This window comes from Trachemys scripta, chromosome 8 (assembly GCF_013100865.1).
Source record: "Trachemys scripta elegans isolate TJP31775 chromosome 8, CAS_Tse_1.0, whole genome shotgun sequence".
NCBI lineage: Eukaryota > Metazoa > Chordata > Testudines > Emydidae > Trachemys > Trachemys scripta.
This window is the reverse complement of record NC_048305.1, coordinates 34,557,642-34,582,412: the sequence shown is the minus strand read 5'-3', so window position 1 is coordinate 34,582,412 and position 24,771 is coordinate 34,557,642. Positions and strand designations below refer to the sequence as shown.

Sequence of the window (24,771 nt, the reverse complement as noted above, 5' to 3'; positions counted from 1 at the left end):
TGAGCCTTTCCCTACATTGCTCCTGAAGCACAGTTCCCAGCAGCCTCCTGCCCCCATCGCCCCAGCCTTCCAGTTGCTTCTGCATCACCATCAAGCTTGATGACGCTCAGGGCCCTGCACCCTCCATTCCCTAAGCTCCTGCCTCCCATGGCTGTATCTTTGTCCCCTGCCACCCTCATGCTTTCCATTGTGCTGCACTGGCCTGGAGCTCTCTCCTTTTCCTTCTCACCCCCCTTTAAACCCAACTCTCCAAACTCCCCTCCCGCTCCTCTCTTTCCTGAGCCTTGTGTTTTTGGCTGCCCTAGGCCCCACAGTCCCTGTGGAAGCCCGTGGGATTAGAGGGGATGTATGAGGAGCAGCCAAGAGAGGGAGTGGCAGGCTGCATGGGATAGCAATGTGGCGAAGCCAGAGGGGCCCCTGCATTGTTTGATTTGGGGCAGCTGGGGGCGGAAAGGTGGGGAGAAGAACTGAGAGGAGCTGGGAGGGGTGAGCTAGAGAGGGAGCAGCCGTGGGAGCTGGGTGAGATGGGTGAAGCGGGAGAAGAGCAGAACAAGGAAAAGACAAACTCCACCCTGCAGGCGCCTGCTCTCCTGCCAGGCACAGCCAGGGGGCACCGCCTCCAAGCAGCGACACCCCCCTGAAGTGTGGAGATGGGGTGGGGAGGGGAATGGCGAACACCCAGGAAACTGAGAGGCGCCACGCATGGAGAAATGTCTCCCTTTCTCTTACGTCTACTGCCTTAGTCATAGTCGGGGAGCTTGTAAGCTCTCTCCCCTTCCCCCCCGCCCCCGCCCCATCTGCTCTTGAGCTATAGTGGGACACTTTGGAGGTCGAGGGACAGTACATCTGCTGATGTACCAGACCGGGCTACGCTGGAGTCCTGGTAGCTCAAGTAAGATGAAACCCAGGGTGCTCAATAGGTGATGGCTGAAGAGCCCCTGAGGGATGTGTCATGTGCAGTGGGTAGTTGGCAACATGGTCAGTTAATCATGGTTGAGGGAAGTAAAGCTGAGGGAAGTAGACATTTTACTTCTGTTTTTCCCATGGGTGATAGTTCCAGAGCAGTCTCATTTCCGTGGGGGAGACAGTTTGGCCATCAGTGGCAAGTGTGAATCTCCTACTGAGGAAGCAGCGTCTGAGCGCTTGTAAATCCGGAATGACTCCTTTGCTGTGCGCTAGGCTCACTGAGAGCAAGGTCCAGCCCCATGAGGGTTACGCACGTATCTGAGGGCAGAGTTCTCATGGGACAAAGCACTTTCTTAAGGCAGTGCCCCCTCATCCTGCCTCCTACTCTAGCCCGATTAGGATAAGCACATGACTAACCACACAGGGAGGCTTCTTATTATACCATGGCCTTGCCTTGCTGATCCCATCTCAAACAGGACTATGGCATAAGCCTTAAGGAATGGTCTACAGCTGAAAATTAGATCAACCTACCTACATTGCTCAGGCTGTGAAAAATGTTATACCTTGTGCGATGTAGTTAGGGCGAGCTCACCCCCCACTGTTGATATAGGAAGTTGAGAGAAGAATTCTTCTAGCAGCTGAGCTACCATCGCTCCGAGAAGTAGATTATATTGACAGAAAAACCCCATCTGTCCATGTAGGATGCATTTATGCTATGACGCTACCGGGGCACATCTACAGCTCTGTAGTTCTGCTGCTGTAGTGTAGACATACCCTACACTGCTTCGCTGCAGTTCCTGCCAGAGCTCAGCCTATAAAGAAATCCTGAGGCTAATCGACTGTTTCTGGTCTGGGCTAAATTCAGCTGTTTGTCATATGGGGTGGAACCAGTGGGCTCTGAACCCAAATTAATGGAAGCAATATTGGACCCAAACACCGGACAGCTGAGCGGTCTTTCCACTGTTGAGGGGGCTGAGCCTGAGTTCCTTTGCACACGCGCAGCACAGAACTGGGAGAGTCCGAGTGTTCAAACAGCCCTGCCACACTGTGGTTGTATTTCCCATGAACACGCTGGGCTACAGCCACTCCTTTACACAAGTGACTTCAGTGATGTTACTCCAGCATTACCCTGGGGTATCTAGAGCCCAATAATGTCACCCTCTTTCTCTGACAGGCTTCGTGCAGAGGGCCCTGAGTCTAACACACGTGGCTGCAAAGGGCATTCTGCAGAGTTCACCGCAGACAGGCTTGGCCATGCAGGTGAGTCAGTGCACAGAGCGCTTCCCTCACCTATGTCTCCACTGCAACATGAGCCCAGGCCTAGCGGGCTTCGCGTCAGTTGATCCACTTTAGCGAACCGGGGCTTAAGCAACTACACTGTATTTTAACCCTATGCTCGAATCTAGGGCTTTGTCCTCCACACTGCAGACCACAGAGCGGAGTCAAAATAACCATATCCCAGAGTCCCTAGCGTTCTTGCTCTCCCCCCAAAATATGGCCTTTCTTGTCCTAGACCATGATGCACTGTGGGAAAACTTTACTGCCCACCCTGCATGTTACAGGTGGTTTGAAGCAGCACCCTTTGCAAAAGGTTTGATGGCTTCACTCTCCATTGCAAAGCCCAGAGGCTCTCTGTAGTGTGCTTGCCGATCAGTGCTCAGCAGAAAATGGGTTAATGCTGACCTGAGCAGCTGTCATTCACAGAGTGGGAAGGAGCTTTTGTTATCAATAATGTGCATTGCAGATTGTTGGCAGTGGAGGCTCCAGGCACCAGCGCTCCAAACGCGTGCCTGGGGCAGCAAGCTGCGGGGGGTGCCCTGCCAGTCCCTGCGACAGCGGCAGTCAGGCAGCCTTCAGCAGCATGCCTGTGGGAGGTCCGCTGGTCCTGCAGATTCGGTGGCAATTCGGCGGCGAGTACACCGAAGCCACGGGACCGGCGGACCTCCCGCAGGCATGCCGCCAAATCCGCGGGACCGGGGACCTCCCGCAGGCATGCCGCCGAAGGCAGCCTGCCTGCTGTGCTTGGGGTAGCAAAAAAGCTAGAGACGCCCCTGATTGTTGGGCTAGAGAGGACTGAGGAAATTGTCCCATGGAATTGTGAGATACTTCCAGCTGACTCCTGGGACCAGCGTCAAGTGGAGCAGTGTATACACTTCAAAGCAATAGAGCTTGAACCCTGGGTCCCAGTTTAACTCAAGCACGGACCTCCAGCCCTGCAGGGTCCTGGCACCCTGAGTCTGAGCCCTGGATTAGTGCAATTGCAGTGTAGACTCAAGGGGGATTAGGCTTGAACCCAGGCTCAAGCATGGGTTTACTTTGCAGTATGGACGTACCCTTAGTCACCAAAGCACCAGCAGGAGGTAGAGGGAACTGTGCTGCTTTCCTTCAGAAGAAATATAAACCCCAAAGCTGGTCCCTTGTGCAGCACTCTGGCGTGTCTACATGGGATGTTACTCTGCAGCAAGCCAGGGTGTGAGTCTACAGCACAGTGCTCTGTAGCAGTGTCCGGACGGGATGTTACTGCACGGCAGGCTGGTGCACTGGAGAGTCACACCCCGTCTTGCTGCACAGTAATGTCCCGCATAGACCAGCCCTTCAGGCCCAGTTCAGAAAAGGATGTAGCCCCACATGCTCAAAGGGCTTTGGGCTCCCCAGTACCTTTGAGGATCTGGGCCTTAGGTCTTAAGCACATGCTTATGTGATGTGGGGTCTGTACAAACAGTGTCCTGGCCAACTTTCCCCTTGATTAATTCCTGTCTGCTACCTGAAGTCTTGGGGGGGGGCAAATCTCCAACTGTGTAGCGCCACGGACAGGAAGGGAGCAATGCCGTAGCCGAGGTTCTGGCTCATTATTCCTAAAACTGCTTTGTGGTGTTGTGGATGCTGTTAACAACTATCACGTCCACTCCAAAGGGGATTCTGTTGAGTGGCATGCGTGTCCCTGCCTTATCTCCTGGAGCACTGTGAGGATTTCTTTATTAATGTCTGTAACATGTCATGAGAGCCTTTACTGAAACACCCCGGAGAAAGGAACATTGATGACTATTTAATACATAAGCAGGCACTCACAGATGGCCAGCTGTGATGAGCTCACACATATAATTACAGAAGAAGAACCTGACCCAGTTACAGACGGTCTGTCCTCCTACTAATGCAGCAAGGATGGGGCAATGGAGAGATCTTTATGGGCAAGTATTTCGTGTTCCTCCAGCATGAGAGCTGAACAAAGCGGCTTGCGATGAAAAGGGGCAGATTCTAAAATGCTCTCCCTTTTTCTGGCACTGAGTTCAGAAATCAAACGCTGGGGATCAAGGATTGAGCGCTGAGCCAGCTGGGTCCTTTTGATGTAACAGGCTGTATGTCCCAAGCCCAAATCTGTCCCACTCCCACGTTCATTCTTCCTCTGCACTCTGTGTGATGTTATTCATCCTGGAGAGGCGAACGGGAATTGAACAAAGCAATCAATCCACTTTGAAAGCTTGTGAGAGCCATGCTGCCTCAGCTCTTAACTCTTCTAGGGCTGTTTATAAAAGGTCACCTTCAGTAGCACTTTTGGGCTCCTAGCTCTCCCCACCCCAATGATGGTGACATGAAATCACCCTTTGTGCTGAACAAGAGGCTACTTCACAATGGCACTATCTGGCCAGAGCACCGGGGGGGAGAGTGGTGAGCCCGGCCGGGGCTCTCCGCTCTCCCCGGCAGCCAGAGCACCAGGGGGAGGGCGGCGAGCCCCCGGCGGCCAGAGCGCTGAGGGGAGGGCGGCAAGAGAGGTGAAGGGGAGACTGGGATTAGGACTACAAACTGAGGGGGCTGGGAAGAAGATTGGGTCTGGGACAAGGGTATGTGGGAGGGGCCAGGAGCAGAAGGGGTCAGGCTTGGGTAACTTCCTAATTGCTGAGGGCAGGATGCTGTAATGTCAAAGTTCTTTTAGCCGTTTTTTGTGTGTAATACACGTTGAACAACACGTTAGATAGACGGCTCCCTCGGTGACGTTCCAGCGCTGGCCAGCACTGATTGCCTCCTCTCGTCAGTGACTGGAACTTCTGGAGGCCAGTCCCTCTCCCTGCTCCCCACCTCCAGCAACATCCCTTAGTTGTCAGAGGTATGCTCTCTGGTCATTTGGCCGGGGACATTCACAGGTACACACGATCGCAGAAAGCATTGCTAGAGGCTCTCAGCCCCAGACTTTAGCATGAGCGAGGCACTAACGGTCAGGGAAAACTTGCCCCAGGGACAGGTTATTCCATAATTTTCCACTAGGGAGATTCTTGCACCTTCTTCTGAAGCATCTGCTGCTGGCAATGGAGTGGCTGGACTGCAGGGCTGGTCCATGCTGGCAATGCCTATGTGACGCTGTACGCCACGTTTCCATCAGTGTGACTGGGGGAAGCGTTTGCCCACCAGTCCTACCTGGCATGCCCAGGAGGCCTGCAGGCTGGCACCATGACTCCTTGCTGCCTGTGTCATCGAGTGGTTAGGGCAGAGGACTGGATGCTAGGACTCCTGGGTTCTGCTCGCGGCTCTGCCCCAGACTCGCTCTGCGAGCCTGGGCGAGTCACTCACGCACTCCGTGCTGCATTTCCTGCAGCTGCAAAAAACACAGTCCCTGATGCTACAAAGAGATGTGTGCAGCAGAGCTCCCATGCGCAGGCAGCACCGCAGTGAAGCTCAGGCAACTTTTAGCAGGATCGGGCCCACTTCTTTATGTCCTTGTTTAGTTAGTATCAGCTGTGTCCATCGCAGCCTCTAGCCGATGGGCATCGGTTTTAACACAGCACAGCTTCTTTGGCACCACATCAAGTCCTGAGCACTCGGCACAACAGTGACTCAGCAGACCCCAAACTCCCCCTCCGGCCCAGCCTGAGGGCACAGATGGGCCTTGCCGCCTGTGCTGAAGGGCATTTGGGCTTGCTCTGGGATGGGGTCTTACTGATGCTGGTCTGGCCTCCTTCTCAAAAATTACTGGACATTTGCAAGGGGCTCTGAGATCCTAGGACACCTTGTTAATTGACTCTGAAAGAAACCTAAGGAAACGGGTGTGCAGGGCACTCAGACTCAGAGCTGCCTTTTTAAGGTGTCTTCTTTACTAGGATGCAGCAGAGATCAATAGGATTTAGGCCTGTGGTTTTCCTCCAAGCTTGTCTTTTCTTTCGACTCCAGCATGGCTCTCTTTGTCTATGCTTAGCTGCCTGCCCCAGGCTGCCCCCAGAATAATGGAGATCTTTAAAGGGCTGAGCTGCATGGACAGATCCTGCGACCAACTCGTTTAGTTGTACATGCGTCCTTGTGTGGCACTGCCCCGGGTGGTTTATGGGCCTTTTATATGCCTTCTGCTTAGTCGCTTCCTCTGTTTCCCTGGCCACACTTGGTGTATCTGTGCCTTCCCACCACCTCGAGAAGTGAGCGAGGGCTTTGTGAGTTTGGGGCATTCAAAGTGGCTGCCGTCTGGAGCCCGGGTTTACAGATCTCGCTCTGGCGCGCCCATGTTTAGAGCTCTGCAGCTTTTTGATAAAGCTAGATGGTAATATGGGCTCACACACTCTCATTGACTTGTCCTCCGAAGCCAGAAGGATTCCAGCAGCTCAAGGCTGTTTTGTGAGTGGAGACTGATGGCCAATCAGAATAGGTGTTTATTATTTATGGCAGGTTTACTGTGGGCTAGATTGTACCTTCAGACTGAGACCTGAGCAAGGTGAGATTCATAAATGACACCACGCCTTACCCCCAGGAGCAGCCTAGGGAGGTCCTATGCTGCAGAGACAGCCCTCAGAGGCACATTTCCCTTCCTGGTTCCTTAGGCTGCAGCTTACTCCCTCATTATGTCTGACCAGCCACTCTCAGGGGAGTGGTTGGGAGCTTTGGCTCTGCTTCTCCTCTCACACTTCCTCACCCAGGAGAATTGTAGAGGGCAGGGGTTCCATCCCACACCAGGCTCAATCGTTCTGTCTGTCGTGTGCTTACATAGCCCTCATCACCATAGTCTCAGAAACCCTGGACCCAGGTAGGCTGAGCAAAGCTGTGAGGTGCCTTACTCCTTTGCTAGGCTGAGCAAGACAAGGGCATAATGCTTCTCTGTCATTTAGCTTTATTAACCTATTGTCATTATGCATCATGGGCCCAACCCACTGCAGGCCTTCAGTGCATTGAGCTCCTGCAGGATCTGTTTCTCTAGTCTTAAAAAATAATACAACTATTTGGATGTAAAATAATGATTGGGTGAAAAATACCAAAAGAATAGTGTCAATAATGATCTGGTTGCTTTAGCTTATTGTCCTTTCTGGACATCTCTTGTAGAGTTTCATAGAGGAAAATCAACTTTCTATAGTGCTTGTCATACCATCCCACAGACTTTAATAGGGAATTCTATCCCTGCTACAGAATTCTATAGGACAGTTTAAAAAAACTATGGAAAGGACCTTATTCGCTATTAAGCTCTGTAGGTTTGAGAGTCCTTTCTATAGAAACTTCTTAATTCCTTCCTTGTTAAAATCTATAGGACATTCTCATAAGGACCAGGTGCCCCAAACGTATGCTTCACAACAGGGATTTTCAAACCCAAATTGCTCAGATGTCTGAAAATCCCTTCCTACAACCATACAATACAGTTCACTGCAGCTAGCATGTCTGTCAGTCTCCAGGCATGTCTCTGGCAAAGGAATTGACTGCAGGAGGCGACTCCTCCAGTAAGAGTTGGCTGAGTATGTAGCCCTGATTCTGAAGATCCTGCTTCAAACTGATGAGCTCCGTCAACTCCCATAGACTTCAGCACCCTGGAGGGTCAGGCCCCAAAGGCTGCACCTAAAATAACCCGGTGACCAAGCAAAGCAAACAATTTGCAGTTTGTTTGAATACAGAAGAGTTAATCACCCTGACAGTTATTTCTAGTAACGTCTTTTTTTAATTGCTAAGAGTTATATTTAGTCCCCTATGTGAACTCAATTGAACAGGAGTCTCCAGTTACTTCTAAATCTGGCACAGCTCTGATGCATCAGCACCTGCCGCTGTTATTTTGCTGATCTATATTAACAAACAACAACAACCCAGATCATAATCTCCAGTAAGACCAGTCTAGTTCATCTGATTTTATAGCTATGAAGCTGACACTTCTGCATAGTCTCATTGATGTTCAGATGCAGATTCACGTGCTTTGAACCCAATCAAGAAGATCTTTCTTCACACAACTTTTTCTAAACATGGATGAGCTTGGAGCTGTCTGCTCCAAAGGCAGATTTGGTTTCAAGTTCTGCAGAGACAGAATACATTCTTGGCATTGAGACAAGTTTGGCACCCACTTTGGGAATGGTGAGGTTGGATCCCTCTGCTGTGATATGACTGTTTAAGTCAGTGTCAGATGTACTCTTAACAGTCTCAGCTTTATTTCACTATGGTACTGATGTTCGGGGAGCTGGGTAAAGCCTTTGGCATCTGGACACTGAAATGCTCACAAGAACACACGTTACTTGCCACAGTACCCTGAGTACTTCCAAAGGTAATTTTAACCTTCTTAATTTAGCAGTCACTTGTGAATAGAGTTTTGTCTTCAGAGGACGGGGGGAGGGGCGAGGGGAGAAAGGCATCTCTGAAATGAGCGATGCAGAAAAGCCACATTAAATAAATGATCCTGGTGCAACTGATTTTAACTGTGGATTTCCTTCTGTCAGTGCCTAGGCAAAATAAGCCAGAGACCCCCACATATAAAAAAAGAGGGGGGTCCTAGCAGGGTGTTGTCTGCAAGGGCCCTCAACTTGAGAACTTGGTCCAAAAGCATCTATATCTGTTGTCCTTGCATGCTGCAAAACATATCTATTGCCTGGCTTTTTTTGGTGGGGTGGAGGGGAGTCCCAGTGCCTGCTTTTTGTCAGGCCATTACTGGTTGGGGGAGCGAGAGAAAACCAAAGGATCCGTAGTGATAATACTTGTATTTATAAATATTGCCAAGGGTGCCCTGAGCTGCAAAAAGGCTGCTCTGTTATCCTTCATCTCTTAGAGAAAGGGAAATAAATACAACTCAAAGTGACCCTCCGGTTTAGAGATGGGTTTGAACTGCAGGGTTCAGCCCTGGATCTGGATCCAAATGACCTCAACGTCCAGTAGGGCTCAGATTGAGGCTTTGAGTCCAACTTTTATCCTGTTCTGAGCTATCTAAGGGCCAGATCCCATGCGCCTCTCCTAGGGCCCGATCCTGTTCCCATTGCAAACAATGAGAGTTTTTCCTGACTACAAAACTAATGGCCCTACTCCTGCTCCCCTTGAAATCAATGGCAAACTATCCCCCGGCCTTCAGTGGAAGCAACACAGACTAATGGCGGGTTTGATGTGGCTTGTAAGCAAAATCCACAGCAAGGGACAGGCACTGCCCCCTTGGAGCAGCTGGATATTGTTTCATTAAAACATTTTTTCATTAAAAAAAATTATTTTGCTCAAAATTGGCCAGTTTTTCATTGAGAAACCCGGAAATTGAAAAAATATCAGCTAAAAGTATTGTGGGCTTTGGTAGAGATTGTCTCATTCTTGTTTTTGAAAACTGAACATGTTTTACTGAAAATTGTGTATCAAAAACCGCACATGGGGGGGGGGGGGATTTCCATTTTTTGCTGGAAACCCAACAAAACTTTCACTGGTTTAAAAAAAACCCATTTTAATGAAAAATTTTCAACATTTCCCATGAAAAATAATTTTTGTTTTTTCTAAGCCCTGAGTGAGAGGCATTTTGCCTCAAGTAAGAAGAATGCCCCTGCACACAGTCAGTGTACCCACTCGACACAAAATAGTGGGGAATGGGAGATGGAGCCCTGTTGCCGCCTCTTCTCAAGGTGTCTCCACTCCTTTGGGCTCTGGCCTGCGCTCGGGGACTGTAATTCTGCCTGGCCCTCACTCAGGATCTCCTGGGACCCTGCCCTCCATGCAGACCCTGTAGGGCCAGGAAGGATCTGGGCCTGAGCAGTCGGGGGAGGTCATGGGTATGAGCTAATCCAGAGGTATTAAGTCAATATCTCCTTTCCAAATGAAACATTCCCTGCATGTACAATCGATAGCTGCGTTCTGTCTCTCTAGAGACAGAGCAGTGGTCCTGGCGGGCCAGTTTGCCAAGCATCTGTAATTTTAAAACACCATCCAGGCCCTCCCTGAGAAGCTGGTTCTGAACTGCTGTTTGTAAAGGGATCTGTCACATTCCCAGCACAGGGCCTGTTTCTACCTGCCTCTGTAAATCCTGCCTCTGGCTTGATCATAAAAAATCCGTCCTCAGATGAGTAATCCTTACATACAAGCCATTCACTCCAAAGGGCCTGCCTGCATGAGCAACCACTACTTACCCGAGTAAGGTTTGGCAGGCCGAGGCCAGATCTCTGTAACGCTGAGATGTATCAATACATTCTTATTAATCAATAACAATCGTTCACACTGAAATTGCTTTCTTCACTGTCTGTGCAGTTTTGAGTGCAATCCCACAATGATAGTTGCAAAATAAATATGCACTTGGGAACCCTCGGGCTACAGATTAGCATTAGGAGGACATACCTCTGAAGGTGCTGATACTCAGTAAAATCAATTTCCTGGATGAAAATGAGAAAAGCTCAGCTAATGGCACTGCTTGTTTGTGAGAGGGTCTTTCCCCCTACTGGGTATTCTTTTGAAAGGCAAAAATGAAACTCAGCCTGTTGATTAATGGAAGTGCTTATCTGTGATTAACCATTATTAGTATTATAATTATACTCAGTTTTTTTCAAAAGCACCTTGTGCACTTCAAGGCCTAAATCTCATTAAAAGTCAATAGTACTTTGGCACTTAACAGCCAGATCCTCAAAGGTTTATAGACCCCTAATTCTCAGTGGGAGTTAGGCACCTAAACCCCTTTAAAATCTGCACCTAGGTGCCTAAATCCTCTGGAGAGAGTTGTGGTGGATTCTCCATCACTAGAAATCTTTCAATCAAGACTGGATCTTTCTCTAAAAGCTGTGTGTTATGTTCACGGCACACATACTGCGAAGTTAGATAAAAAATATGCATACTCTTGCTGGAAGCTTGCAACATACCACTACTTTCTGTCTTAAAATTCAGAATGAGTACATACTTGATCCCAAAAACCAAGAGAGAGAAAACAGGCTGCTCTGTAAGGCAGAGAGAGGCACAACTCACCCCACCTTTCCTTAAACTCAATCTTTTCAGACTGACTCTGATTGTACACTTTGAGGCTTCCTTACCGAGCCCCCTAGCCTGCCAGCAGGACTAAAAAGCCCCCCACAGTCTTAAAGCGATAGCATGAAATTCCAGTACAGCCCTCAATACATCAAAATATATTTTGATGCTAGATCTGCCACAGCTACTGGAATTGAAACAGGAATTAATTCAGGGAAGTTCTATGGCCTGTGTTATGCAGGAGGTCAGACTAGGCGATCACAACGATCCCTTTTGGCTTTAAAATCTAGGTATGGATCTAAGTCACTTAGGTGCTTTGGAAAATTTCACCCTGCAGTGATATTACACGGCACAAGAGCTGCCCCAAAGGGCTCAGATTTTTTCACTAATAAAACATTTTAATAATTTACTTGAAAAGTACAGCTGGAAATGATCCAGCTTTAAGGGGCTTGTGTTGTTACAGAATGAATTTTGAGGCTAAGGCTTTCAGAACAGTCTAGGGGGGTTGAGAGATGCCTGGTTCCTGTTAATTTTAATGGGAATCGGGCATCCAAACCCCTTGGACATGAGTATCTAATACTCATAATAAAGGGAACTTTTTTGTGAATGCTTGTTTGTAACATAAAAAACCTGGGCATGTTCAGTCCTGAGAAAAGAAGACTGATGGGGGAACTGGATAACAGTCTTCAAATATGCTACGGACTGTTATAAAAAGGACGGTGATCAATGGTTCTCCATGACCACTGAAGGTAGGACAAGAAGTAATGGGCTTGACCTGCAGCAGGGGAGATTAAGGTTAGATATTAGGAAAAACTAACCAGAAGGCTAGTTAAGCTCTGGAACAGGCTTCCAAGGAAGGTTGTGAATCCCCATCACTGGAGGTTTTTCAGAACAGGTTGGACAAACATCTGTCAAGGATTGTCTAACTTTACTTGGTCCTGCCTCAGTGCGGGGGGCTGGACTAGACAATCTCTCAAAGTCCCGTCAAGACCTGCATTTCTATGATACTATGATCTTTAGCTCTGATTTATTCATGGATGTTTAGTATTGTTCTCAGCATCCTGGCCGTTTTTGGGAGGGCGGCCACTAAAGCGCCGCACATTAAAGGGGCCATCTAGGCAGAGACCTGTTAGATTATGGAAAGGGTGCTTCCTCCCCCAGTACCTCGCAGCTGAGCAGTGAGTGCATGAGAACCATGCTGGTATTTTGCTAGGGCTGCATCTCACAGCTGTTTCTTAGAGCATAGTTTATAGTTGGCTGCATTTCGGAACTGCTTCCTGAACACGTACGGTCGAGCTGAACTTTTCATTCAGTTGCGTTGCTTGAAAACAAAAATAAATCACTGATACCTTGGCTCTGGCCAGTTATTGTCGGTCGTGCTGCTAGCATATGATATCTGTTTGTTTCTCCTTTCCTAGGCTGGCAACCTATAATGTGCATGTGATCAGGGTTTTGCTCTTTATTATGACCGTATCAAACAGCGGGGATGGAAAACGAGCCCCCGGAGAAGATCAGGTTCTCAAGTCCCAGGGGAAATAGCACCAGCTCCACCAAATATAAAGTGGAGCCTGAGTTGCATTGTTTCAAATGGACCCCTCTGAACCTAGCATGTGCTGCAGGGAATAAAAAATGATCCCCGCAGTGAAAAGAAATACTGTCCAGTTCTCTAGGCCAGGGCAGCCCCCTGAGCCTGATGGATTAAGTGGGGAGGGGATCTTCAGTGACTCTGAATGCAACGAAGCTGCTTCAGAAAAGAACAGCCACACACCTAGCCAGTCCCAAGGGGACTCCCTAAAGGACACATCGGACTCCTCTGTTTCTTCTTACCACACTGCTCTGTGCTCAGAGGCGGCGGAGAGTTTTAAGGACTGCGTGGAATCTCTGGAAGATGAAGGGGACACTCTGTTAACCCAGCTGCCTGATGGTGACCCAGCTGATGAAAGCGATCTGCATTGCAAGAACAAAACTGCACCGGTGAGCCTTTCTGAACAGAGCCTGGCTGGCCTGAAAGGTTTTTGGAGGGGCACTTCTGAGGACCCAGCTGAGCAACTACATGGGACACCAAGTGATTTTGACAAAGCCACATGGGAGCTGCCTGATAAAAACAGCAAAGGGGCTGGTGATATTTGTGCTGCTGCCTCTATGGCCGTAGTTCATTCAGCTTTAAATAGAAGCCAGGCTTCAGGGGGGAGTTTAACAACCACAGCTGAGAGGACATTTAGCCCCCAGGCAGGCAGGGAGTGTGCAGCAAGCAATCAAGTTTGCAGATACAGAGGCTACCTCAGTGCCAAGGAGAAGCAACAGGTTCAGATGTCAATCACGGGCCCTGCTAAGAATAGCTCTGCTCCAGGGTACAGCAGCAGGATGGGGCTAGCCACAAGAGAGCTGCAGCCTGGAGACAGTGGGTCTAAATATTTGGATCCGCCTTTACGATTCAATGCACCGAAACCCAGGGAGATGTTCCTCAAAGAGCGCAATACGAAGGGCAGCAGAGCTCCTGTGATTAGCAAGGCCCCCTGTCCCCAGTATTACGCTGACAACTCCAGTGCTGGGAGCGACTCCGAAGAGGCTGATAATGAAGTTCAGAAGCTCACTGCTCTGTCGTTCCGGAGCCTCTCGTGCCCTCACGGTGGTTCCCTACATATGTACAGTTCTAGTAACAGGACATCGTCTAGCTTGTCCAATTCCTTGTCAGAAGACAGTAATGGAATGAACAGGTGGTCAACGCGTAATGAGCTGAGAAAAGCAGAGGTGGTCAGCCAGGCAAAGGGCAGCAGACAATTCCCAGCTGCCAGCCAAGTCCCAGAAAAAGATCCGCCCAGTTACTCATTCGGGAAGGACCCGTTCGAGTGCGTTGATGTGGTGCTGGAAAGCGCCGACGGCAAAAAGGGCCACTCCAAAAAGAGGACCGTGCCCAAGCGGCAGATCCAGCTCAAGCAGAGAGACAGGAATGAGATGAATTTCCTCAGAGCAGGGGACTGCGCTGACCAGCAGCCCTTTGCAGCACCCAGGAACAACCCCTGCCCAAAGGGCAGGACCATCAGCAATGAATTCAGGATAAACTACAAACAGTTTCTGAGAACAGCGTCATTAGACGACTCGTACAGCAAAACCAGGATGGCCTCCTGCCTGGTGAAAAATGTGCTGGCCAAGAAAATGCAGTACGAGCAGAGGATCAGAATGGAGCAGAAATCGATGCAGGGCAGCTCGACCTCTTCTGTACCATCCTCCGTAAGTACAGACCTCGTGGGGGATTTCACGGAAGGGAAGTCAAGTTCTCTGTCCAAGTCTGACTGCAGCTGTTCAGCTGAAGATCTGCAGAGTCATTCAATGAGCGAAAGGTCTGAGTCAATGAGCCAAGAAAGCACTGATGCCATGCGGCCAACCAAAGGGGTAGTGCTGAACGAGCAGCAAAGGGAAAATGTCTGCAAGCTGAAAAAGACGTTCAACGAGCTGAATGAAAGACTGAAGTCTCAAGAAGCCACCCAGTCCAAGCCACTCCCCATCTTGGCAGATGGCGTGAACAGGGATTCAGGCAACTGCAGGAAGCAGGTTGCCAGAGAGAGGAAAGAATACTGGAGAGCTCGTGCCCTGTTTGAATCCAAGCAAGCTGAGGTGAAAGACTTGGGTGTTGCCCCAACGTTTTCCAAAGAACAAAAGCCATGGCCCAGTTTGAAGCAGCGAGCAATCAGCAAGAACAAGCACGCATCATGGAAAGAGGAGAAGGTCTCCTTCAAGCCAAAAAGTTTGGTGGTGCCCAGGGATCCAGCCAGGAACATCTTCACGTCCACAACGCAGGAGATGAAACTGATCCCACAGAGCAAACCCGAGCAGCAGCAGAAGATGCTGAATGTCTCCAGGCAGCTGACTCCGGAGGGAGGTGCCGAGGAGAAGAGGCCAGCAGCAGTGCAGAGCACCAAGTATTCCTCTCTCATTTTGCCCACTTCCTGCAGATCACGCAGCGATGGGAAAAGCAGCCCCCCTGAAGCATCACGTGCTCAAGAGGCCAAGAAGACAGAGAGTAAAGGGAGGGGGCGAATACATCAGCCCAGGGACGTCAGAAAGTTAGTTAAGAACACCTATAATTTGTGCTTTAAATCTTCAGACAGCTTCAATATAGACCAAGAAACCAACAGTGGGGATAGCATAAACCTATCAACAAAGGAGTCTACTGCAACCTCCCCTCTGTTTATACACTGCACCTCAGTGTGTCGCAAAGATGATGTGCAAACGAAGACCCATTCACATGGAAAAAACCAGGAGCAGAAGTTGAACTTAGATGTGTCAGCGCTTTCCATACCAGATCAGAGAGCGAGTGACCGGCAACACAATGCCGCTTTAAACCCCGTCATTAAGCCCCACGTGGATGAACCTGTCAGTCTTACCGAAAACAAATGCACTGCAATGGGTGAATCTCCCATCCACATCACTCAAATTCAGTCCAAGAAGAAGGTTGTAGCTGGGAATGAAGAACTCCAGCTAAAGCCTGAAAATAAACCAGTGTGTTACGAGAGGAGTGAGCTAAATGTAACACCATGTTCCAAAGCCACGAGGAAAGCACCTCAGATGGAATCCCAGCTTAATATTAAAGTCAACAGTTCTCTTTCCAAGCATCCACACAGAACACAAGCTGACCACTTCCCTGCTCCAACTTACTCAGCTTCGGATGGAAGAGCTACGAAAGATTCATCGACACAAGCTAATTGCAACTCGCTAGAAAAAAGCAAAGCTGTTCTGTTTCAATCTTCAACCTCTCCTAAGGACACCAAGAACCACACTGACATCAATCGCAACACCGCCAGGCCAGGTCATTTTCAGGAGGCTCACGCCCACAAGGAGCCTGAGTGGCCATTTCAGAAGGATTTATCCACTGAGATCATCTCATTGACACCTTGTGACAGTCAAGACTTTTCTGTCAGTCCAAAAGAAGAAAACAATGTCTCTGAACAGACCAAGGAAGGCTACAGACATCTACAGCCCATAAAGCCAACAGTGACAAGTACCCAAACATCCCACACAAACACACCAGCAAACAATCAGTCTGTTAACAGTTCGTATCAGCAGAAGGCCCAGAATAAAATGTTTGATACCCCCAGGCCGTTGGATAGCCAGGTGTTTGTGCCAGCAACCCGCATGTCTCCAGAGTGTGCCAATTCCAATGCCTCCTTGAGATCAAAGGAATACAGTGAAGAAACCAGACTACCAGGAGTTCCTTCTGCTGCACCATCACCACCAGCTGGAAAACTCCAAGATCAGAGGGAGAATTGGGATCACTTGAATAGACAGCAGGCAGGAAACGAGCAATATTTCACAGCCACCCATGCTGAGAATGCCAACTATTTAACAATTCCCATGAAAGCCCAGAAACCCGAAGCAGCTTCTAAGCCCTTAGTGCCCTCCCATCCAGACCACACTTTGATCAGTTCCAATGTGTTCTTCCAGCCAGGCGGGGAAGCACCTGTGAGTACAATAAGCAATGAGTCTCCAAAGTTGAAAGCGCCAGAAGGCAAGGCAGCCGCAGACCACTCCGTGAATGACCGGCCAAGCCATGTTCAGCCCCATCACAGAGTCAACGACTCACCCAATTTCTTGAGGAGGAACAATGGTGTTTCACCAGGCAGTAGAAGTGTCCCTAGCCCCACCAGGTCTTTTGCTCCCCAGCCCCAGGCTCACAGGAAAATGCTCATTGATCCAGACAGCGGGAAGTGCTACTACATGGAACCTCCCAGACAGCCGCAGCTGAAAATGCTCTATGACCCAGAGACAGGCCAGTACCTTGAAGTGTTGATACCCCCAGTCCCCTTGGCATCACATAGTAGGCTTTACCCATCTCCTTTTAACCCATTGGTCATGAATCCAGGGGTTTACGGACCTCCCTACATACCATATCCGGGATTCCCAGGGTTTCCTCCTCCTCCTGTGGCTATGCCATCTGTCCATCCCGATCTGCCAAATCAACAGCCCGGTCAAGAAAATACAAATGTAACTGAAACCTTCAGCTCTAGTCCAAAAGGCGAAGCTCCACCAGCTACTCAAGCCACTGACTGCAACTACATGGAGAGTTTATATTATATTCCTACTGGGATGAATTCAAGTCCTAGCCCTAATCAGCCTTTATTCTCCCCAGCTACAAGTTCCAGTCCTTCCATGCCAGAGAAAGGGCCCTTGTTCCGGATGTAAGACCCTCACCCAAATGAACATGCAGCACACGGAGGGTTAAAAGTGGGTTTCCCTCAATGAATGTATATTGCGTATTTATTTCTGAACATTCGTACTTGAAAACAAGTCAAGCCTACACCAGTCCCCAAGATGTGGTGGAAAAGGAGAGAGGCCCACTGCCTGACCCCGCTGGTTACACTTTGCTCCCCTTGTCCAGATGTTTGGGCTTCCGAAGCAAATCAGAGGTAACAGTGCACCAAGAAGATGGCACGGTGCACATCACTTCCTGTTCATCTCATTGGTTTCTAATGAGAATGCAGAATGCAATAGCCAGACTAATTAAATGTAACCAGCCCTGACCATCCTGGTGCTTGTGAAGTCAATGGGAGTTTTGCTATTGATTTCAAAGGGACCAGGATTTAGCCTAGCAGCCTCTCATCCATAACTGCTGAGCTGTTTCTTGATGCACAGAACAAAGTATTCTAATGCTGGGCCTGATCCTGGGAGGTGCAGCACACCAGCCACCAGAGTTATGTGTGCTCAGCACTAAGTGAATCAGGATCGGGCCCTGTGCCAGGTAATTGTCATTTTATTTTGGTTTTTGCTTAGTCTGTGTTGGTAGGACACTGTCCAGGAGAAACCCACTCTCTCGCTTTGAAAGACAAAACTTCCACTCGTCAGCATTACAGAAATTACCCACACAACCTAGCTTGTATTTGTAAAGATCGCTGTTTCAAGGGGCTGCACACATGAAAGCTGGACTGCATACCACCTCCCGGATTGTTTTGTTCTGTCAAGCAAAGAGTCTGTGCAAAGGGGAGGGCATGCTGCGTTATGGGCAATGGTCACTGGCTGGGAAATTATTTCAGGGAAGTTTTCTACCCTGCAGGAGGGCAGCCTGGCTGGTCACAGTGTGACAGCCTGGGAATCTGTGAGAGCTGTTATGGAACTTGTCCAAGAATTTTCAATATTAGCAAAAAGGGTCAATAATCATTTTTAAAAATAGGTTCTCAGACCCTTGGGAAATCTTAGCTGTTTCCGGCTGCTTTGGGGGACTGGCTGGGTGAAATGCATGCCCTGCAGAGGGAAGGTACCTCACGTAAGTCCTGCTTAAACTCTTAAGGCTCTTACCTGCCAGCTTAAGCTCTTACCTGGACACTGCAAACAGTTGCAATGTGGGCTTGGCGTTGCCTTTGCTTGCAATGATTTGTTCTGACATATTTTTCATGGTATCATTAATCCTTTGGTTTCTTTGGCCTACACACTCCCCAGGTATGTCTATACTGCAGTAGGGTTGGTCGCAGCTCGACTAGACAGATTCAAGCTAGCTAGCTCTGGTGCGAGAGCAGCACAGCCATGGCAGTATGGGCTAACCCAGCAAGTCATTACCCAGGCTAGATTAAAAGATTGCAAGTTGCAGCTCAAGTTGCACTCATACCCCGTAACTTCAGTGTAGTCATACCTCCCCACCCCACACCGGCTCAGATCCTCAGCTGGCTTAAATCAGCTCGGTACCACTGAAATCATATGAGCGATGCCTGTTTTCCCCTGCTGAGGTTCTGGCCCAAAGAACTGAGTGAGAAATAATTAAGGAATCTGGCACTTTTGTCCCTTTGCTGTATAGAAAAGAAAAATTACTGTATGTCCAAAACACTTCTGTTAATAACAATTAGGATAATTAATGTATTTATGTGCATTGTGGCAGCGTCAGGGAGCCGCAATCATGGCCCAGGTGCTGTACAAACACCAACAAAAAGACAGTCCCTGCCCCAAGGAGCTTCCAATCTAAATATAAGACAAAAGACAACAGGTGGAGACAGACAGGCAGGCAGACAAGGGGGCACAAGGAAACAATAGGATGATATGGGTCAGCATGGGAGGCAGTGGCTATTTAGTGATGTATTTAGTAAGTTGCATCTTAGTGCTCAGCAGATGGTCAGTGCTGGAACAAAGGGATCCAGTCCAACCCCCTGGAGGTGTGGAAAATAAGCGAGCAGTAGGAAGAGTGAGAAGGGAATTAATCAGTTATTAAACTTCTTCCAGTGTAAACGATCAGAGCTGCTGCTGGTAACCTGGGTACAGAAACTGTGTTTGCACAAGTTCTAAACTTGACTCTGTGGCCAGGGGAAGTCCTGCCTCTGCCCACATTCAAAATGCAGGCAGTCCGCTGGTGTAGAAAGCACATCACATGCTCCAGCTCGGCGCTAGACCCAGCCTGCAGGCCCAATCCCGCGGCCCTCATCGGTGCGAGTGGCCTTTGCCCCCCGCAGGAATCCCACTGACATCAGGGGCATTGCTCAGGTGAAGAACTGTACGTCCGAGCACACCTCACAGGATCGGGCCCCAGGGGTGTTTGAACTCCAGAGTCCAGGGCGGTGGTGCAGAGCTCTTGCTGCTGCTTTGCGGACAGCTCCCTGGTCACGGGCTCGCTGGTTTCCAGCTGTTCTGCAGGTGTCAGGCTCAGTGCGAGGAAGCAACTAGAGAGGCTGGAAACAAGGCAGAACCAGCCCAGCTGCCTCTCCTAGGAGCCACTGCCCCCCCAAGAGGAGAGGAAACAGGAGCAGCCCTCAGGGACCAGTCACCCAGGGGGAAGGACTATCTGCGGTGCAGAGAGTGAGGCTGCTCAGCAGTGTGTGGTGGGGAGAAACATGTGGCTGGTTCAGGGGAGAAGGGAGCAGAAGCAATGTGGGGGGAGGTGGAATGAGAGCAAAGGGCGACAGTGTTAGAGGGGAGATATGCCTCTCTGAGGCCAGAGTGTAGGCTGGGCCCCATGCAGGGTTTTAACTTGGTTTAATGAGAATCTCTAGCTAACAGCTCAACATTGCTATGCTTTAGAGCTGCCAGCCCTGGAGTAGCTTGGGCGTCCTGGCTGGGCAGGAGCCAGAGGCAGTGGATCCAGCCGTGCTAGACTCCTTGGAATTGATGTCTGGTCAAGTGAAAGGAGGGTTAATGCAGGTTGAATAGTGAGTGTGAAATGGAAAGGGGTAATTTAATAGTGGTGCATAAAGGTGAACTGCAAATCAAGCATGAAACCTGAGCTAAGCAGCGATTTAGATCCCTTATGCCCTCGCCCTGAGGGTATGCAGCATAGGCATGTGAATAGGGCAACAAAGCCCCGGTGTCGGTCCTCTCTCTGCCACTGATTCACTGGGTGAGCTTGGGCAAGTCGCTCAGATGCGGCATGCCTCAGTTTCCCTATCTGAGGGTTATGATAGTGACTCATCTTTGTAACATGCCTTGAGATCTACTGATGAAGTGCATTCTGTAAATGTGATTATTTATCAAGCTGCTGTGGGAGGCATTCAGCAGAGAAATGGTGCCCAACACAGCAGGGCCCTGCCTTCTAAGCGCTACTGCAGGACAAATTCATAATAAGAACTAACCCTTTACAAATTCTTTCTAGCCCTCTTGGAAAGCCTCGCAGTACTTCCTGCTTCTCTGAGGTGATTCCAGAATGCATCTTTTGGCCACATCATGAATACCATGGATTACCCAGGCTGCAATGCAGCCTCCAGTATTTGTGATGTCACATCCTGGAATCTCGTCAGAACTAATGAGATTTCATGCAAGGGCGGGACAAGAGAATCGTATACAGGTAAATTAAACTGTATTTCTCTGCGGAATGCCCATCATGGCCTGGCGAGAGGTGGGGATCAGTATCTCTAGGGAAATCTATAGGAGGAAAATGAGACATAAATGAGCCCACGAGACCTTTGCAGGTATCATAGATAGCACCTTTCTGTGCCTACTGCAGAGCTTTCGGGAAAGTTCACTGCAGATAAGCACAGCTTGACAACCCTCGCCAGCCTTCTAAGCCACCTTAACTTTTCATCCCTTTGCTGTTTATCATGGCTAGCAGCCAGGGAAAAGCTTGATCAGCCTTCTAAATTGCATCCATCCTGGAACGCCTGACATGCTGGTTCCATGGCAAGCTGACCTGTTCAAAGCAAAGGGCAACATACCACACTATGGCAAGCCATAGATCTATGAGTACCCTAAATCCAATAAAAGAAGCACCCTTCCCTCCCATAATATCATATGTTCAGTGATGGATCTGGAGAGAAGTGTCCTTCCTGACCCTATCAGTGATCAGCAGCAGCCCTGAAGCATGAGATTTTATTACTCAAGAGGCTTTCAAATATTTTCTTTTTTCTCTTAAACCAGGGAAATTAAAAGCCAATAACTATGTTAAATGCAACAGTTAAAGATGGGATCTGAAAGCCACTTACCCCTGAAGAGGCTCCCACAGGAACCATTCCACCATCCTCATGTGCACTGCAGTATGGTCAGTCATTAGGTGACCCCATAACAATGGGGCAGGCTCGTCATTAGATATATAGGGTAGGATTTTCAAATGCACTCAGTTTTGACTGGCCTAACTCCACTCTCCATTCAAGCCAGGGCAAAACTCCCATTGATTTCAAAGGGAGCAGGGTTAGGCCAATGCAGAGAGCTTTTGAAAATTCCCCCCTTAATTGACAAATATAAGTGAAATATCTAGAAATGGGCCAGACATTGAGGGCCACAACCTGCTCTCAGTTACAGTATGTTAGCCTGGAGTGAATCCACTGTCGGATCCACACTGCAGAACATTGTCAGCTTTTAACAAAGCGAAGAAATGTGTAACGGGTTCATCATCTGGGGAATAAAAAAACCAGAAGGCTTTTTCCAAAGGCAAGCACAGGTTCATCTGCTGGAGGCCCTGCTTGTACAATCAGATCTGCTTGCGTAGCAGGTGAGGGGGCATAAATTAGGGTTACATTAGTCCAGACATCAAGATTCTTCACAGGTGCTCTGGTCTGTGGGTCTGATTGCAGGATCAGGATATGGAGTGATCAATATTTGGATTCCTAATAAATGCAAGAGTTGATCAGTTGTCTACTGGTGCTAATCTGGTTTTGTTTTTTAAATGTGATCACGTGCAGTGCCAGAAAAAAGCATCGAGAGTGACATTTGACGCTATGACCTGCCAGACTCTCTTCTCTCCAGAGAATATGCTTTGCCCAGCAAGCTGGAAATATAGGTTCAGTTGGACCTGCTAAAAATGTCTTGTTGTCTCCCTTTGATATATCTGTGTCTTTCACCTGTTCTGGGAAAATTCTGTATACATTTGAGAAGATGAAGACACTGAACAAAATAGCTAGTGTTGAATACTTTGTTTTGCTTTGTAACGCAGAGGTTATATCTGCAATGAGATAGGACTGGACCCTGATCTGCTCGTGGGTCTAAAGGAACCTTTCTCTAACAAGTGCAATAAAGGGCAATAAAAGTGGTGAGATTTGAAACCATTATATTAATCATGTGTGTAAAATTGTATCGGAAGGCGCCTTACGGGAGGCGCGGTTTGTTGATGCAGGTTCCTGATGTGTTCGACTTGAATGCAATTCTTCTGAACAGTACAGGCCGATTCACTGAAGCGCTGATCCAAAGCACAGGGAAGCCAATGAAAAGTTTCCTGTGGATTTCCATGGGCCATGGGCACTTTGCTAGTCAACTTGCTACCCCAGGTCAGCCTCTGTCCCCATTAAGGGGCTGGTCCTGGAAGCTGTCTCACCTCCGTTTGCAGGACTGGACTGTGACAGAAAACATCATTAATAGACAATCCAGAAAGACTTGAAATAGAATACAATACTGCTTGGAACAGCCCCAGACTAAACCGATACTTGTTGCATTTCTGTATTGCTCCACTCCATAGGGTGTTTTGAGTAGGCAAAATATGCAGGATCAGGCTCTTCCTCGTGCTGAGAGCTTCGCTCCTTCTTCTTTTATTATTTCTTTGCCTTTCTGTTGGGCTGCACAAACAGTAATGACTTAAGCCCCACAATGCCTCGGAAGGTAATTAAGTGGCATATTATTTTCATTTTGTAGATGGGGAAACTGAGGCACAGAGCTATGCAGGTCCTGATTCTGCACTGAAAGCTGTGCAGGTAGGAGGTTTGGGGGGGTGGACGACCCAGGTTTAAGCAAATATAAAACCCATCCACCTGGAAAGAGCAGCGACTGCCAGGAATGGTGCCATCTGGTGCTTTACTTGGCTATTGTATTCTATTCTATAGGAGTTCTTATACCATGCTCAGCAGATCTATGTACTGAGACCTGCCAACTCATTTCACAGAGGCCAATGACCTGCTGTCTTCCCTTCACTAGCAACCTGCTCCATTTGTGCCCCTCTGACCCAGGCTGACCTTTCCTCTGTGTATCTGAGCCAGCTGTAGAGCCAAGCCCTCAAGTGTGTGCTGTGCTTCGTGGAAGGGAAGGGTTATGTTTGCTTGGACCATTTTCAAGCCTTAAGATTCTAAGTGGTTTTCTTCCCGCGGGCAATATAACTGCAAGTCTGCTCCTCCGATCTGCTGATTTACCTGGAGGTGACTGAAATTTCACAAAGATAGACCCGAACTGCCTTAGTGCAGCTAGGAATTGTGCCGGCCTGCAGCCACCGGGCTAACCCTTCCTTGCACTTTTAGCTCTGAGCAAGGTGCCTGCCATGTGTTAGTGCACGTTGGTGAGCCCGGGGTGGGGGGGGGGAGCTTCTTGTAGCTAAAGGGAAGGGAGCAGAGCGCTAACTGCCATACAAATGTGAGAACATGGGGGGAGTTTGGACAGAAGAGCTGGAGGTGGGCAGGGGGAGGCTATGATGGATTTGTGCTTAGTGCCCAGATCCACCCCCCAGCAGTTGGTGAATTAATAAAACCTGGATTTCCTGAGGATAGTTACAGAATTCAGGATACACTGACCAGCTGCCTGATTGCTTCAGTCGAAACACAAGGGGCCAGATCACCAGCTAGTGTAAATCAGGCAGCTCCAGCGAAGTCTACGGACTGCACTCAGTTGTCCCAGCTGAGGCCATTGTGTCATGGAACAGCATTTGTTAGGAGAGGCTGTGATTGTCCACAGAGCCTAGTGGAGTTAGGTGCCCCAATGAACCCATCCCTCACCTGTTGGAGACGCAGACTGTCTGAGCGACGCTTGGGGTCTGATTCTGCAGGCCTTAATCAGGCACCACTCCCATTGATTCAGCACCGCAGGGCTGGGCTCAGGCAAAGTTTGATGACAAAGAGAAAGTGAGCCACGCATTACCACCACCAGAAAAGCAACACAAGCTGTCACTTCCTCCATGGCACCGGGGAGACGCAGGGGGAGAAAGTGGAAGGAATGCAGCAGGGAAGAACAATCAACTAGTCAAGGGGTTGTTGGGGGGCTGTTTGACAAAGAGAGATTAAAGGATTTCTGAGTGGCCAGCTTGTAAGTGGGATCTTGAGAATTCTTTGCAAACTCTGGAAGTGTTCAAACATCCAGGCTGGGGTGTGGAATTATTTAGGGTGGCATTATTTATCCAGAGGACAGAACTAGGGGTCAGGGGATGGAATTAAGCTGAAAACACTCCTAGGGGTTAGTGAATGAGGCAGGGGAATACACTCTCCCAGGAAAGGGGTGGAAACCTGAGGCCTGGGGACATTTAACCCTAGATTGGCCAGAAGGCTAGCTAATGAGCTCAACCCTGCATCAGCCCAAGGGAAGCAGTCTGGTTGCTCTCGTAGGACTTCCAGCTGTAACACCTTCATGCGTCTG

The 24,771-nt window shown here is 49.0% G+C and overlaps 2 protein-coding genes across 2 annotated transcripts in view; both read left to right on the top strand.

Moving 5' to 3' along the window:
- The first annotated feature begins 1,983 nt into the window (after positions 1 to 1,983).
- Positions 1,984 to 19,471, top strand: PROB1 (proline rich basic protein 1). Its single transcript, XM_034780219.1, has 2 exons — positions 1,984 to 2,166; positions 12,462 to 19,471. Exon 2 carries the CDS (start codon positions 12,673 to 12,675, stop codon positions 17,221 to 17,223), a length of 4,551 nt encoding a protein of 1,516 aa, XP_034636110.1. The 5' UTR covers positions 1,984 to 2,166; positions 12,462 to 12,672; the 3' UTR covers positions 17,224 to 19,471.
- The window catches only part of MZB1 (marginal zone B and B1 cell specific protein), a 28,114-nt gene continuing 11,589 nt past the window's right edge, over positions 8,247 to 24,771 (top strand). The window contains exon 1 of the mRNA XM_034780222.1: positions 8,247 to 8,395. The gene's annotated coding sequence lies outside the window, so the exon portion shown is untranslated. The remainder of the gene's footprint in view (positions 8,396 to 24,771) is intronic.

Bases quoted from the DNA above. Each gene is read 5' to 3' on its own strand.
- PROB1 (XM_034780219.1), top strand. From the start codon at position 12,673: ATGATCCCCGCAGTGAAAAGAAATACTGTCCAGTTCTCTAGGCCAGGG.